Source organism: Chamaea fasciata, unplaced genomic scaffold (genome assembly GCF_029207755.1).
Source record: "Chamaea fasciata isolate MVZ Bird 193981 ecotype frontalis unplaced genomic scaffold, bChaFas1.0.hap1 SCAF_26, whole genome shotgun sequence".
In the NCBI taxonomy this organism is placed as follows: domain Eukaryota; kingdom Metazoa; phylum Chordata; class Aves; order Passeriformes; family Sylviidae; genus Chamaea; species Chamaea fasciata.
In genome coordinates this window covers 1841852-1858437 of record NW_027094111.1, presented here as the reverse complement: position 1 = coordinate 1858437, position 16586 = coordinate 1841852, and the positions used below count along the sequence as shown (strand labels likewise).

At 54.4% G+C, this 16586-nt stretch overlaps 2 protein-coding genes across 3 annotated transcripts; one reads left to right on the top strand and one right to left on the bottom strand.

The window, feature by feature from the left end:
- Positions 1-325: 325 nt before the first annotated feature.
- Positions 326-6607, bottom strand: BSDC1 (BSD domain containing 1). Of its 2 annotated transcripts, XM_066204689.1 has the most exons (11): positions 6541-6607; positions 6168-6228; positions 5563-5679; positions 4823-4993; positions 4684-4738; positions 4262-4377; positions 3975-4043; positions 3743-3824; positions 2851-3381; positions 2277-2380; positions 326-2025 (listed from the first exon to the last, which is right to left on the bottom strand). In XM_066204689.1, exons 1-11 carry the CDS (start codon positions 6549-6551, stop codon positions 1993-1995), a joined length of 1350 nt encoding a protein of 449 aa, XP_066060786.1. In that variant the 5' UTR covers positions 6552-6607; the 3' UTR covers positions 326-1992. The 2 variants fall into 2 exon arrangements, with proteins under 2 accessions (XP_066060786.1, XP_066060785.1); XM_066204688.1 differs by lacking the exon at positions 326-2025 and having other exon boundaries at positions 2133-2380.
- A 63-nt stretch (positions 6608-6670) lies between these two features.
- Positions 6671-14782, top strand: ZBTB8B (zinc finger and BTB domain containing 8B). The gene is made up of 4 exons (XM_066204249.1): positions 6671-6714; positions 7162-8091; positions 10400-10578; positions 12829-14782. Exons 2-4 carry the CDS (start codon positions 7164-7166, stop codon positions 13138-13140), a joined length of 1419 nt encoding a protein of 472 aa, XP_066060346.1. The 5' UTR covers positions 6671-6714; positions 7162-7163; the 3' UTR covers positions 13141-14782.
- Positions 14783-16586: the final 1804 nt, after the last annotated feature.

Here is a 16586-nt window from a genome sequence, read left to right as displayed (position 1 = left end):
GTGGAGCCCAGCGTTCCCCCCCCCCCCCAGGCAGCATCCCTTGGGAACGGTGTCAGGAATCCTTGGGACAAACCCCCTCCACTGCCAGCAGCCCCGTGGTGTCCCGGAATCCTGGAATGTCCCCATTGGAAGGGGCTGTTGGATGGGGTCTGCCATCTACCCAGGCTCGTGGGTGATGGGCCAGCCAGAGACAAGCTCTGGGTGGTTTTATGGGGTAACTCAGAGCCCTGGAAAGTGGGGGTTGCCTCCCCTGAGGGAGATGGCAGCAAAGAAAAATTGTGTCATCCCCACCCTGCAGGAAATGAGAACACCCGGGACAGGCAGAGACTCTTGAGAACTCCTTTAATTGCTGTTAACTGCAAGTCTGTAAAAGGTTTGGAGAAAGTCATCGTTACAAAACTACCAGCTGTTAGAATTGTTCCTGGTTTGTCACCCCAGCTAGAAAAGGCTCAGAGGGATGCGGAATAGTTCAAGAACAGAGAATATTGCACAACCAACCCAACGGTTAATTCCACTAAAGAAGAAAAGAAAGTGACACAGATGCTGCACCCTCGAGCTCTGCCGTGGGATCAGCTGGGACTCACGCCAGCCCCAGGTCCCCACCGGTGTCCCCTGCGTCCCCTGCCCACCACAACCTGAGCCAGGACAAGGTGAGGCCCTGCCGGGCCCACCACACCCCAGGCAGGAGCAGAGTTGTCCCCAGGGCTTTGGCAGGACAGGGATGCTCCAAAGTCATCCCAAAGGAGAAAAAACCCAACCCCAAATCCCCAACTCTTCCAAGGGCACCTCATTTAGTGCTGCCCAAACCCAGCAGGAAACCTCCAGCCGCAGTGGAAGGGGCAGGACAAAGGCAAAAAGTGTCACCCCACCGCCCCAAAGGCCAGGCAGGGCAGTGAGGGCACCGTCCCCTCGGGATAACTGTGCAGCAGCAACATCTCGTGTCATAACAAGGGAACTGCCCCAAAGAGAGGCCGTGGGGCTGAAGGAAGCGTCACAAGCAGTCACGGGGGGCTGGAGTGAAGGAACCCAAGTGAGAACAGCAGAGCTCGCGGTGGCTGCAGGGCTGGCACGGGAGGGACAGGGCTCAGATGGGGACACAGCCTCAGGCAGCAGAGAACACCCGCATTTGGGAGCCTCTCTCTGGCCAAGCAGAGGCTGAAGTGCTCAGTGGGTCAGGCAAGGGCTGAACTGGGCACCAGCACGAGGGATTCTGTTCCCAGGTGACCCCAACCACTGCCAGCCCAGCAGGGCTCCAGTAAGAGCAAGCCACGAGGATTTTGCTTGGGGAATTTAACTAGAAAGACACAAAACCCAGTGCAGGGAGGTGGTGCAGCTGCAAAGGGAGGGGAGCAGCAGGCCTTGGCTCTTTGAGGAACTGCTGGAAACGGGAGTTTCCTTTGAGAAAAAGCTTCCAAGACAAGAAGCCAGGCAGAAGCTCAGGGTTTGGCAGGGGGTTTGGCTCCTTCCAGGATCAAAGCCACGAGCCAAGCGCCTTTTTGTGCAGCACCTCCAGCCCTCAGGCCCTCCCTGGGTGTTGTTTTCCGGGTGGGAATTGCAGAGCAGCGAGCGCAGCAGGCACAGCCACATCCAGGAGCCTCTCAGCTGTGGGTTTTGCACGTGCACACACAAGCAAGGAAGGAGCCAGCTGGCAAGCCTGGCAGCACCCAGCACAGCTGGCAGGGCTCTGGGAGCCCAGCTGGCCCCAGGGACCCCTCACTCTGCCTCTTCCCAACATCAGGGTCAGTTTGGGCTTGGCCAGCCTCTAGGACCTACGCAGAAGTCAGGCTCCTGTGTGCCCAGTGACCTCCTGCTTCCTCCTCCTGGATCTGAAGGGGTCACTTGAGTTGCCCACAGGTTTTAGCAGGAATGGAACTCCTCCAGCCTGGAACTGCAACCCCCAGCACAGTCACACACAAAGGAACGGCCGCTCCGTGATCGGATTCACATTCGATGGTGGAAATGAGCCTGTGACACACACTGGGAGTAGCTGCTTTATTCCCAGTCTTCCCACTCTTCATCTTCCAGCTGCAAACAAGAGGGAATTCGTTTCTGGACTGTTTCTGAGCCGTTTTCAACCGTTTGTTTGTGTAAGTCAACAGCTCCTCCTGCCCAGGGCACCTGAGTCAGCACAAAGCCTGGTGTATCCTCGCAGTCCCACACCTTCCCAACAGGGATCTGCCTGCAAACTCATCCCACCAGCCCCTCTCTGCTCATGCAGCACCACCCTGAGGGGCTGGTGATGCTTTTGGGGGGCAGTTTTGCCTCCCCTGACTCACCTCCCCAGACACTTCCACCTTGGAGAGCGCCAGCTGCACCTCCTCTTCTGTCATGTCCAGATCAAAGTCCTTTTCCCAGTCCTCGCTGATATCCGTGCTGGAGCCTGGAAACACAAACATCCCACTGAGCCACCGGAGCTGGCCCCAAAGCCTTGGAATTCTCCAGGCTCTGAGGTAACACAGCCTGCCTGAGGAGGGAAAGCCTCCACACTCCCAGGAACAGCTCCCTGACAGGGATGGGATGGACCGAGCTTGCTTCCCTCACAGCCAGGGCTGGTGCAGCACAAGTGGGAGAGGTGGATGCTGGAACATTTTCTCCTCTGGCCTGGGAAAACTGGGATGTGTTGGGTTCCAGTGGATAAGGAACAACAGGAGGGACTTAGACTTGGGGACTGTCATTGGGACATTCCTAGGGATGACAGGCAGAGGGAAGGAACCACCACATTCCCTCCACGGAGGGTCTCGGCCAGCAGACCTTTGATCACTTTCCCTCTCCTCTCCCTGAGCACCACCAACCCAGAGCCCTTTCCCCAAGAGCTGCCTCTCCCAGGGGGTTCCCAAACTCCACACAAACCTTTCTTGCCGTTGTTGGAGGGGGTGGATTTGCCACTGTCCGAGTTGAGCTCGAAGACTCTCAGATCTGTGGGCCCCTCTTCCCTCAGAGTCTCTGTCCTGGCCTGGCCTTTGCTCTCCAGCTCTCTGAGCTCCGCTGCAGCTGCTGGCTCTGAGGATGCTGCTGATCCCTCGGCAGGTGCACAAGGCTGAGCAGCCTCTGGGGGATTTGGCAGGGAGCTCTGCTCTTCCAAAGTGGCCTCCTCCAGCCTCTGGGAGAGGTCCTGGGTGCCCAGGGGTGGAGCTGCAGTCTGTAGCTGGGTGGCAGGCACAGAGGCAGGGTTTGCAATCTGAGTAACCAGGGACACGCTCTCGCTGCTCTCCGAGGGGCTCTGCTCCACTGGGACCAGCTCTGGGGGCAGCACAGCCCAGCTCTGCCCCGAGGGGCCCTGGGGAGCAGCGGGGTGGGTTCCCTCCGGGGCAGGTTCTTTCTGTGCTGCTCCTGGGAATGTGATGTTAGCACAAGGCAGGGGGGACATCCCCAAGAACTCCTCTGTAGGGAGGCAGAAGAGAAGCGAGAGATGTTTCAGCAAGTGCAGCAGCAGCCGGGCTGGGAGCTGGATTTCACAGAATCACAGGATGTCCTGAGCTGGGAGGGACCCACAGGGATCATCCAGTCCAACCCCTGGCCCTGCACAGACATCCCAACACCCCCAGGGGGAAGAACATTTTCCTGACATCCAACCTAAACCCCCCTGACACAGCTCCAGGTGCCCAGATCCCATCACTGGTCACTGCGCAGAGACTGGAGCTGCCCCTTCACTGCCCACTGGGATTTGTGGGAGTGAGGAGGAGCCACCACCCCACCACAAATTCTCCACACAAGCCTCCCAGAGCCCCCAGACCTGTCTCACCTTCATCCTCCTCCCAGCCCGGCTCCTCCTGGTGCATGCTCTGCTCCGCTCGCTGCTTCAGAGCCTCCCTCCTGGCTTCATCCTGCAGGGAATCCAGCATCAGCAGCTGCTCACAGCCCCAGTCCCTTCCTTCCCCCAGGCATTTCTGCATCACTGACTCCAAGGAGCCAGCCCAGCTCCCTGTTTTCCCAGGAAAAGCAGCCCCAGGGAATCCCCTCCCAGCCCGACCCACCTGCTCCAGGCGATGCAATTTGTAGAAGTAGCGCTGCCAGAACTCCAAGTGGGAAACAGCCACAGGGACCTGGGAAAGGGGTCAGGGAAAGGGATGAGCCCCTCAGAGGCAGAGCTGCAGCTGCTGCCATGCCCCTCTCTCCTCCCAGAGCCTGCAGCTCCCATTTTATTGCAACCATTTTTTCCATTTGCAACCACAGCTGTTTCCATGCCAGCGGCAGGGGACGAACAGCTCGGGGCTTTCCTGCAGCATTCCCCAAAGGAGGAATCGCCCAGGCAGGGCCTCACCATTTTGGTGTAGAGTGCCCTGATGGAAGGGCTGGTTGCCAGCAGCTCTGCAATCTCCCCTTTCTTCTCCTCCAGGTTGAACTGAGCCAGCCAGGCCTCGAGCAGCTCAGCAGGGCCTGTTTGGGACAAGCACAGGGATAACAATCCTTGGCACAAACCACAGTTTGGGGAAGTTTCACTGGAGAGATGAGGAGGAGGAGGGAGACAGAGGGCTCAGAACTCTTCTGCCAGCCCAAGGACACGTGGCGCCAATTTAAACTGGGCCAGTAAACTCAGCCTAAGCTGGTCTTTGAGACAAGAGCCAGATCTGCTCTTCATAGAGAAGAACAGCTACAGGCAAAGCCAGCCCTGCTGGCCAAAGGCTCCAGGGAATTCCTGCTGGCCCCCCGACCCCCAGGGCAGCCCCCTGCAGCCCCCCATACCGTCAGGCTCGTTGCAGTAGGTGGCTGGGTCGGACTGGAGGCTGTAGAGACGAGCCTGGAGGAGACACACAGGGACAGCTGTCAGGGCAGGGCCAGGGGCCAGGGGACAGGATGCCAGCCCCCAGAGGGGCACACTCACCTTGGCACTGTCGTAGGGCTCAGTGGTACCTGAGGGTGTGGCCATCAGCGTGATAACGTCACAGTCAATGGTCTTGTCCGGGGAGGGGGCAAAGGTGTCCGAGATGACCCCCAGGAAGTCAGAGAGCCCCTTCCTCACCTTCTCAGTGGCACCTGAGGAGCCTTCTGCCCTCTTCAAGGGAAGAGGCAGCACAGTGTCAGTAACATCCCAGAATTTCTGGGCAGGATCCCCAAGGAAGCAGGATCTGTCCCTTCAGGAAAGGGAGAAGGGTGTGGTGGGAGGCAGCTGCCCCAGGGGGGGAGCTGAGCTGAGGCTCTGTGGGAAGGACACAGCCAGGTCTGGGGCTGGTTTGGGGTGGGACTGTCCCAGCAGCAGCAGCAGCTGTGCAGGGCTGAGGCTCACAGCTGGTGTGGAGAGCCCCTGTCACCCCACAGTGACACTGCCCAGCACAGCGGGGAGGGAACCACAGGAACCCCCCCCACGCCCATCCACAAGGGCACAGAGTGACAGGACAACAGGGAAAGGCCTTAAGCTGAAGGAAGGTGGGGTTAGATGGGATCTTGGGAAGGAATCCTCCCCTGGGAGGGTGGTGGGATGGAATTCCCAGAGAAACTGTGGCTCTCCCATCCCTGGAATTATCCCTGGACGGGGCTAGGAGCACCCTGGGGTGGTGGGAGGTGTCCCTGCTTGTGGCAGGGGGGGCACAGGATGATGCTGAAGCTCTCCCAGCCCCTACTCACTGCCAGCTTGTCCTTGACCACGCTGGCCGTGGCAGCGATGGTGCAGGCAGTGTCGTGCTGCACCACCTGGGTGAACTCAGCCAGGTCCCTCTTCATGAACTCCAAAGCCTCTGTGGACTGCAAGGAGACAGCAGATGGATTCTCCAGGCTTTTGGCTCCCCAGCAAAGCCCTGATGGCTCCCAGGATGTTACAGAAACTCAAGTGTGAGAGTTTAGCCCAGCAGAGCCCTCACCCCAACCTGGGGAATGTGCAAAACCAGAATAACCTGAATAACAACAGCATCTGCTATGCCCAAAACACATTCCAGCAGGTTTTGAAGCTAAGACGAGGAAAAACACAGGTTGGGAAAAGCCTGGGTCGAAGTTTTGTGTATAATTAGCACAAGCAGTGCAGTCACAGGCAGGAAATTACACACCACCAAGCCATGCTGGAAGCACAGCCCCCTCTGCTCTGAGGGTGATCTTCACATGACAGAGCCCGGCATGACCCAGAGCCGGAAGATTCCCGGCAAATCCATCCCAATCCCGCTTCGGGGAGACCCTCCCGGCTGCGCTCAGCCCCGCCGCCCCGCGGGTCCCGCCCGGTGCCGGTTGCCGGTTCGCACCTTCTCCTTGACGGCCTGATAGCTCTGCTGGAGCCAGCTCCGCCACCAGCCGCCGTCCTCCCTGCGCGGACACGGCGTCAGGCGACACGAACAGAGCCCAAACCCACACCCAGAGCCAGATCCCGAGCCCAGATCCCAACTCCAGACCCGGATCTCGACCCCAGATTCCAGCCCCAGATCCCGACCCCAAATCCAGACCCCGACCACATATCCCAACCCCAGCTCCAGATCCCAACCCCAGATCTCAGATCCCAATCCCAGCTCCCAGATCCCACCCCCCCAAGCCCCTGGCCGCCGCCCCGTGCCCACGGCGGTCCGTGTCCCGTTCCCGTCCCGTTCCAGTTCCCGGTCCCCCCGGCCGTGCCCCGCTCACCCCTCCGCCATCTTGGCGGTGTGACGTCACCAATATTTACCGACCCCTCACCCCGCGGGCCCCACCCCGGAGCCGGGACTATGACGTCACTTCCCGCCCCGCCCTGGGGGGCGCGGCCCGGCTACGGCGGCCGGGCGGGACCGGGAGCGGCGCCGGGAGCGGGGCCGGGCGGAGGTGAGCGGTGGGCACCGAGCGTTCCCCGGGCTGGGCGGACACGCGTTCCCGGGCACCCCGCGACCGGGCAGGGCGGTGCTCAGAGCTGGGAGGGGGCCCTGTACCGGGCAGGATGGTTCTTGGCGCGGTGGGGTATGCCGGTACCTAGGCGTTCTAGGGGATGCTGGTACCGGGCAGGACGGACCTTGGAGGGAGGTGAAACCCCCGGTACCGGGCGGGACGGAGCCCCGGGGCCGGGCAGGACGATCCTTGGCGGTGTCTCCGGTGTGCTGGCGCGGCTCCCGCTGTCCCGGTACCCGCGGTGTTCCCGCAGCGGTGGGAGGGGGTGGCAGTGCCGGTGTCCCCCCGGTGCCGGTGTCCCCCCGGTGCCGGTGTCCCCGCGGTGTCCCCGCGGTGCCGGTGTCCCCCCGGTGCCGGTGCTGACGGCTCGCTCTGTTCCCCGCACAGCCATGGAAGTGCAGTCGTACTACACCAAACTGCTGGGGGAGCTGAACGAGCAGCGCAAGCGGGATTTCTTCTGCGACTGCAGCATCATCGTGGAGGGCAGGATCTTCAAAGCCCACAAGAACATCCTGTTCGCCAACAGCGGCTACTTCCGAGCGCTGCTCATCCACTACATCCAGGACAGCGGCCGCCACAGCACGGCCTCGCTGGACATCGTCACCTCCGAGGCTTTCTCCGTCATCCTGGATTTCCTCTACTCGGGGAAGCTGGATCTGTGCGGGGAGAACGTCATCGAGGTGATGTCGGCCGCCAGCTACCTGCAGATGACCGACGTGGTGAACTTCTGCAAAACCTACATCAGGTCCTCCTTGGACATCTGCAGGAAAATCGAGCGGGAAGCGGCGTTTTACCAGGCTGACAGCGGGAGCTCGGCCAGGGAAGGCGGCGCATCCTTGGGCGCTTTCAAGAGCTCAGCCTCCGCGTCGTCGCCGCAGGAGAAGGAGAGGATCCCGGAGTGCCAGCGGGACCCTCCCTGCGGGGACTGCAGCGGCTGCCAGCCCCCGGAGCTGGTGGCCAGGGACCCTCTGAGCGGCGACTCCCCCGATGGTGGCTCCTCGTCGCTGCCCAAAGGGGTGGAACCCAAGGTGGAGTTCGACCCCGACGAGGTGGAGGTGGAGGTGGGCGAGCGGCTGCCGCAGTACCCGGCGCCGATGTCGCTGGAGCAGATGGAAGAGGGGCAGCCCGTGGAGCTGGCCTGCAATAATTACCACATGAAGCAGTTCCTGGAGGCTCTGCTGCGCAACACCTCGGCCCCGAGGAAGGAGGACGTGGTGCATCACTTTGTCCGGGGATTTGAGGGTAGGGCTGAGGATGCGGGAGTGGCCGTGAGCTCCATGGTGGACATTCACAGCGACTGGTATGGTGAGGACACAGGTGAGAGGACTCGGGGGGTGCAGTGGACCAGGGAACGGCTTTGTTGGGCCGCTGCTTTTGTTATCCTTGTTCAAGAGTATTTTGCTGAGTATTTTGGCACGGTGAAATAAACTCTTGTTGTGCACTTTGAAAGCAGCTGTACTCGTTTGTTCGGTGCAGCCCGTGGCAGGTGAGTATTCCCGACAGCTCTGCAGCTCCCAAAACACCCCCAGACTCCACTTGGGGTGATTCCTCTTTAATAAACAAACTCACTGGGATCTCATTGAATGGCAGGTGCATTTAAAAAAAGGGGTTTTTTCCCCTCCTGATGGTCATAAAGAGCAATCCAACAGGAGCTGAGCTGCCACAGGAGGGACCCGGTGCAGCAGGAGGAGCTCATCCCATCACAGCTCCTGCCAGTGCGGCTCTGTTTGCTCCTGCTTGGAACTTCAGAGGGCAGGAATCCGTTTTATCCAACACTGAGGGATTCCTACAAGTCCTTCGGGAGCACTGAAAGCTTTCAGCTCTGTGGTACAGCATAAAGACGAGGCTTTTTTCACTTTTCGGCTGTCCTGAGCACAGCAGCAGTTGGAATATCTCAGGAATATTTCCTGGCGGCACTGTCAGGCACCTGGAGAAGAAGAAAATCATGCCCCATGTGCATTTCTCCTGATGTGGACAATAAAGATTGGGGCATTTTATCTGGTTTTTTTCCTGAGTGCCTTGTCCAAACAGCCTTGGGAGGACAGGAGGTGTCTCTGACAAACTGTGAGTGCCACAGGGCTGGCACTGACTGTGGCCAGCGAATTTATTTTCATGTCATCTCCAGCTCAAGCTGCCTGTGTGACCTTAAAGCCAATAAAAGTGACAAGTCCTCTCACTGCTTTCAAACAGGGCGCTGATAAAATCACAGATCCAGGTTTCCTCTCAGAGCAGGGCTGTCACCACTCAGGCTGGTGCTTTTTGAACGTGTGACAAGGCAAGAACATCCAACACACAAATCTCACTTCTCTTTTTCCGACATCTCCAGGCTGCTCATGAGTCATTAAAAAGGGAAACGCTTCCAGAGTTTGATAGGGAACATCAGGAGTCCTGGCAACGTGTCAGAAGTGTTGGTGGGAGATGGGGTTTGAGTAGGAGTGAGGGAAAAGAAACCAAACCTTCTGTTTCTGTGCTGAAGCAGGACTTTGTAGCAGTGAGGAGAGTGGGAGTTTCTCAGCTTTCTGTGGTGCTGCTGCCTCAGCTTCTTCGCAAGGCGGCAGGAATGAGAAATACCAAGTCCTGATAACAGAACGGTGCACTCAGGTTAAGAGATGAGGTGAACATCACTTCTTTTCAAGTGTCCGCCTCCGTTCCAGTCATCCTGCGCAGCAGAAGGAGAGGAAACAGGCACCTGTAGAGCACTGGAAGCAAAACAAAACTAAGGACTGGGTTGGTTGGGGTTTTAATGAAACTCTAAATGCCCAGCAGGGATTTGCAATCCCTCGTGTAGCTCCGAAATGGGGTGAGCTGTCTCTCACTCACATCATTAATACCAGACACGCCTTTTTTGATAGCGGGTCGGATAAACCTTAATACAAAGGATGCTCTGCAGCCTCACCTGCTTGCCACACAAAACCTTGCCCTGAATCAGGGCCTGTGACAGGGAAAATTATTCCTTTGGCATCACATCTCCACCTTTCTGCTGGAATGCAAGCTGGGCTGGTGCCGAAAAACCTGGCAGTGCCCGGGTTTCTCTGGAATGGGATCTTCAAATTGAATTCTGTTCTTGCACCCGACTCCATAAATTGTGTATTCCTTGTGGCTTGGTTTTAGGAGCAGTAAAATTTTGTGAGGAAATATATTGAACTCCTTCATCTTGTCATTGCCGACAGGAAGGCAGTGGAAACAAGGAGTCGTGTTTTCATATCTAAATATGAAAGCACATGGACAAAATGTGCTATTCCTGCCTGCAGTTTGTGTTAAAGGTTTTAATTTCTGATGCTGTTTAATGCTAATGGGTTAATAATTAAAAAAAAAAAAGAAGTGGCTGAGATGGAGCAGAGACCCCACGTCACTAAAAGCAGATTTTTGGTACTTAATTAAAAAGCTTCCTAAAATAAAATGAATGTTTTGAGAGCAGTCAGACTCAAAACAGTAGGAGTCAGGCTGATTTCCCAGGGCACTGCAGCTGCATGAACTCTGCCATGGCACAAGCTGAGGAGATCCCAGGTAAGGCGAGCACAGGGAGAGGGGAAAAGCGCAGCTCTCACCCTCAGGCTGCCAGCGAGGAGCCCCGGCAGCGGCCCAGAAGGTGCCCGAGCTAACCCGGTGTGTTTTTACCCCCAAGGTGACGTGCTGGTGGTGCCCATCAAGCTGCACAAGTGCCCGTTCTGCCCGTACACGGCCAAGCAGAAGGGGATCCTCAAGCGCCACATCCGCTCGCACACCGGGGAGCGGCCGTACCCCTGCGAGACCTGCGGGAAGCGCTTCACCCGCCAGGAGCACCTGCGCAGCCACGCCCTCAGCGTGAGTCCCCGGGCCAGTTCTGCCACCGACAGCTCCTGCTGTCAGGTTTTGAAGGGTTGGAAAAGAGTTTGGTGAGGCCAAACCTTGAGCGTCCAGCTCTGGGATATCAGTTTGGGAAGGACGTTGAGTGCTGTGTCCAGCTCTGGTGTCTCAGTTTAGGATGGACACTGAGTGCTGTGTCCAGCTCTGGTGTCTCAGTTTAGGATGGACACTGAGTGCTGTGTCCAGCTCTGGTGTCTCAGTTTAGGATGGACACTGAGTGCTGTGTCCAGCTCTGGTGTCTCAGTTTAGGATGGACACTGAGTGCTGTGTCCAGCTCTGGTGTCTCAGTTTAGGATGGACACTGAGTGCTGTGTCCAGCTCTGGGATCTCAGTTTAGGATGGACACTGAGTGCTGTGTCCAGCTCTGGGATCTCAGTTTAGGATGGACACTGAGTGCTGTGTCCAGCTCTGGGATCTCAGTTTAGGATGGACACTGAGTGCTGTGTCCAGCTCTGGGATCTCAGTTTAGGATGGACACTGAGTGCTGTGTCCAGCTCTGGGATCTCAGTTTAGGATGGACACTGAGTGCTGTGTCCAGCTCTGGGATCTCAGTTTAGGATGGACACTGAGTGCTGTGTCCAGCTCTGGGATCTCAGTTTAGGATGGACACTGAGTGCTGTGTCCAGCTCTGGTGTCTCAGTTTAGGATGGACACTGAGTGCTGTGTCCAGCTCTGGTGTCCCAGTTTAGGATGGACACTGAGTGCTGTGTCCAGCTCTGGTGTCTCAGTTTAGGATGGACACTGAGTGCTGTGTCCAGCTCTGGTGTCTCAGTTTAGGATGGACACTGAGTGCTGTGTCCAGCTCTGGTGTCTCAGTTTAGGATGGACACTGAGTGCTGTGTCCAGCTCTGGGATCTCAGTTTAGGATGGACACTGAGTGCTGTGTCCAGCTCTGGTGTCTCAGTTTAGGATGGACACTGAGTGCCGTGTCCAGCTCTGGTGTCCCAGTTTAGGATGGACACTGAGTGCTGTGTCCAGCTCTGGGATCTCAGTTTAGGATGGACACTGAGTGCTGTGTCCAGCTCTGGGATCTCAGTTTAGGATGGACACTGAGTGCTGTGTCCAGCTCTGGTGTCTCAGTTTAGGATGGACACTGAGTGCCGTGTCCAGCTCTGGGATCTCAGTTTAGGATGGACACTGAGTGCTGTGTCCAGCTCTGGGATCTCAGTTTAGGATGGACACTGAGTGCTGTGTCCAGCTCTGGTGTCTCAGTTTAGGATGGACACTGAGTGCTGTGTCCAGCTCTGGTGTCTCAGTTTAGGATGGACACTGAGTGCTGTGTCCAGCTCTGGTGTCTCAGTTTAGGATGGACACTGAGTGCTGTGTCCAGCTCTGGGATCTCAGTTTAGGATGGACACTGAGTGCTGTGTCCAGCTCTGGGATCTCAGTTTAGGATGGACACTGAGTGCTGTGTCCAGCTCTGGGATCTCAGTTTAGGATGGACACTGAGTGCTGTGTCCAGCTCTGGGATCTCAGTTTAGGATGGACACTGAGCGCTGTGTCCAGCTCTGGGTGTCTCAGTTTAGGATGGACACTGAGTGCTGTGTCCAGCTCTGGTGTCTCAGTTTAGGATGGACACTGAGTGCTGTGTCCAGCTCTGGTGTCTCAGTTCAGGATGGACACTGAGTGCTGTGTCCAGCTCTGGTGTCTCAGTTTAGGATGGACACTGAGTGCTGTGTCCAGCTCTGGGATCTCAGTTTAGGAAGGACGTTGAGACTCTTGAGTGTGTCCAGAGGAGGCCACGAGGCTGGTGAGGGCCTGGGATCACAAACCCTGTGAGGAACAGCTGAGGGAGCTGGGGTTGTTTATCCTGGAGAAAAGGAGACTCAGGAGTGACCTGACCACTCTACAACCCCCTGAAAGGTGGCTGTGCTCAGGTGGGTTTGGTCTCTTTCTCCAGGCAGCACTGACAGAACAAGAGGACACAGCCTTGAGCTGTACCAAGGGGAATACAGGTTGGATATTAGGAAAAAGTTTTTTACAGAAAGGGAAATAAAGTACTGGAATGGTCTGCCTGGGGAGGTGGTGGAGTCACCACCCCTGAAAGTGTTTAAGAGGTTTGTCTTTGTTTCACCAATCGAATTGGTCTATGTGTGTAGAATAGTATAAAAGGGGGACACATCCCAAAAATCAAGGGAGTCGTTTTCAGCCTTCTGAAGTGGGAGTCCCGTGTCGTAGTGCTGTACAACTTTGCTCGTTTCCCTGCAGGTCCATCGCTCCAACAAGCCCATCATCTGCAAGGGCTGCAGGAGAACCTTCACCAACAGCCTGTCCCAGGGGCTGCGGCGCTTTGGGCTCTGCGACAGCTGCACCTGTGTCACCACCACCCACGAGGACTCCCTGCCCATCAACCTCAGCCTGGTGGAAACGGCCTCGGAAGGGCAGGAGAAGGGAGATGCTGACAACGATTGGCCCATCTACGTGGAGTCTGGAGAGGAAAACGACCCGGCCGAGGATGAGGATGGCGATGACAAGCAGGAGATCCACCGGAGTTTGTCGGACAGAGAGGCTTTGATGTAGCAGTGAGAGGAGAGGGGGAGCGCTGAGAGGTTCCCTGGCAGAAAAAACTGCACATTTGCTCAATCAGTGACACTGTGCTGGTTTTTTATTGTTCTGGTTTTTAATTGATTAAATTGCGGGGAGAATTGGAATTGTTAATGCTTTTTAAGTTTTCAGTGCTGTGCACCAGAAATCTGTGAAGGATCTTCTGCCTGGGGCTCACAGAGGTTGGACTTGAGCAGTTTCTCTGCCTCCTGGTTTTGGTTTTGCAGGTGGAACACCTCTGGGTTGTTTTGGGGACAGGTTTCTTCAGATAATGAGTCATGGTCCTTAACCCCTGATCTGAGAGGGACACCACCTTTTCTCTGAAGTTGACATGAAATGTGGTTTACATCTCTTCCCTTGGGACTTCTCCAAGCTAATCTGTGATCCTTCTGTCTTAGGACGGTGTTATCTAGAATGTGAACCATAAACTGTTTGCTGAGACTGGATTTGACCTGGAAACCAGGGCAGAAAAACCAGGATAACAAAAAAAAAAACAACCTCCAAACAAAATATGCTGCTGCTGAAAGGATAGACAGGAAGAATAAATCTATTTCACACAATTAATTGCAGGAATTTAGAGACCAAGCTTCTCTTTCTGAATTTTTACTGCACCTTCCTCTCCTAAAAGCTCCGGCTGTAGATCTTCAGCTGTGTCTTTCTTGTCACTCAGATATCAGTAGTCTTGGCTTAAATATTAAGCACAAATAATGGTGTCTTAGTGGCCAGGACTAAGAGAAAAGCCCAAATTCTTTTCAGCTTTTTACAGTAGGAGTTAAAAGCTGTCAAGCAGGTTCCTTGGGAATTCTGACTGTGGCAGATTAAATAATCAGATCCACACCTGGTGTGGCTGAGGAGCAGTGAAATATCTGAGCTATGCTATAAAAGAGCCCTGAATGCCCTTTTGGAATTTTTTCTTTCTCTTTTACTCTAATTTCTTTTAGAATTCGGGGATCCTCCCATGATTTATGTTTTGTGATTTTATCCAATTTTATTTAAAAAAAACACCAACCTCCTCTGTAGACCTCCTGTTTCTTTGCCAGGGCAGCTAAAGGTTTTCAAGGGAGGTGAGATTTTTGTCACCTTTCCAGCAGCAAATTTTATTAAAACTCAGGCTGGGAAGCTTTAGAAGAAAACCCAGCACCAGCAGAAAGCGTGTTTGCTTAGGGGTGACCTCCTGTTCCCTGACAAAAGGGACAAAACTGAACTATACTGTGAAATAAGACTGTTAATGCCTCTTCACTCTGCTCTTCCTAAGTGTTTCATGAAAAGGCAAATCTGATGAGTCTTTTTGACTGGAGCAGAATTCCGTAGACAGATTTGGCTGACAAAGAGTGAGCAGTTCCTGCCACTTGGTGCTGTTTCCTGAGGGGTTTTTGGTGTAAAGATTTTCCACTTGGCAAAGCTAAAAAAACCCCAAAAGCCCTCTGATTTAACCAGGGTTTGTTTTTTTTTTCTGCATACCTCGTGCTTTTCTTGTACACGTTGAAAAAGAGCAATCGAGCTTCTCCCTCTGCTTCATGCAGCAGTGGAACAGTCCCACTGTCACGTCAGATTTATTTGTGAGAGGTGAGTCTGCTCTCACAAGTGCAGCCTAGGGTTCATTGCCACACCAGGTAGGATGAGGAAAAAGAGAAACAAAGTTCTTTTTAAAGAATTCACTTTACTGGTGGCCGCTGAAAAGAGCAGAAGGTAAAAAGACTTCTTTCGGAGCGGTCTGGTCCAAGGTCTTGATGAGTGTCACCAGGTAATGTGCTGGTTTTATTTCCTGTCCCTTAATTTGGGTGCGTTTCAGTCATCCCTGTTCCAGGTCAGCTGGAAATTTGAGTTTGTAGGAGCTGGAACACAGGACAAGACCTTTACAAAATTCCCTGCTCTAGAGCTCCTCTTTTAGTCAAATCTGATTTAAGGGACATTGAAGGGACAACTCATGGAGGTGCCACATTTGGAATCGAGCTCCTCTGAAAATCCTGCTGTGGTTTTGGCTCCTTGGTGCTCTTGAAAACCTGAGCGAAATGTGGGGCTTGTAAATCTTGCTGGAACGTTTGGAAAAGCACCTTCCAGCCTCCCAGGGCTTGTCTTTTGGACTGCTGGATTTTTGGTGAGCCCACCCAAAACCAAAGGGGTGATAAAGGAGGGGCTTTTCTGCCTTGAGAGCCGTGGATAATCTGAGTTTTTTTGGGGAGTGGGGCAGGAATGTAAATAGGGATCCAATTAATATTTAGTGACCAGGCACCCCCGGCTGTGGTCATGAAGATTCCACCTCGTTGTAAATATTGGTAGAAGCCACCAAGACCTGGAATATCAGCTGAGCCCGAGTCTGGCTCGTGCTCCACAAGGTCGGGAAGTTCCTGGCGTGGCCGAGCTCTGCTGACTCTGAGCCTGTGGAGACACTTGGAGCAGGGAAAACGAACCCTTTGGAAGCTGCAGGAGTGGCTGCAGAGACCTTTCCCTTCCCCCTGCTGTCTTTGGTCTTAGAGATTGTCCTCGTGTGTTTGTGCCTAGAGAGTGGAGCTGTCAGGGGTCCGGGGCGGGCGGGGGGCGGCTTTTCCACAGGGAAAGTCCCACCAAACTCGGGGTTTCCTGTGAAATTGTCATTTTGTGCTGCTTTGTTTTGTTTTCCTGCGTGGAGTCTTTTTCAGCCTTTGGATGTAGAAGAGGATGGAGTTTATCCACATTCTTGTGATCGGGGTGTTCATGTAAATCCCTTTGCTTGTGCTTTCCGCTTTGTTTTCGGGATGGTTTTTCTTTTTTTCCTGAAATCTTCCATTTGTAGATCCAGCCTCTACAAGCTTTGAGAAAACGACGTTGGCTGTTTAAAAACCTTCCTGCGGTGCTTGATGGAGAGTCAAAAATCATGTTTTTAGGGGAGTTATTTCTAATAGAATCTGTTTCTCAAAGGTTTTTAAAGGCCGTGAAGACGACGTGTCTTTAAAGTTAGCTCGTTGTACTTGACTTCGTTTAGGAATGCACATTTTAATGTGTTTTTTGCACAGAAATGCACTGTATTTCCCGTTATGAAGGAATACATGCTGCACTGGTATTTGTAGTGCATTTAAGCTCTTGGTGCAAGGCCCTTGTAAATCTTCCAGATGTGGTAGTTGAATTTCCTGATGTTTTGTAAGAGAGTTTCATAACCAAAGTCCTTTAGTCCAGTAACGATGACAAATTCTTATTAACTGAACCTTATTTGTGGAAGTGACTGAACTATATTTGTGGATCTTGGAGCATTCTGGAGTTTTTTGATTGTCTAGAAAATAAAACTCTCTGAGAGGGTTGCTTTGGTTCTTTTACCATTCATATGTTGACTGAGTAAACCTGAGAGTGTCTAGATTGAGGCTCACGTTTCAATTTCTGGCATTAAAATGAAATAATTAATGTTTCCATTTAATTAATTTGGTTTAAAAATCAATAGATCCCTTTTT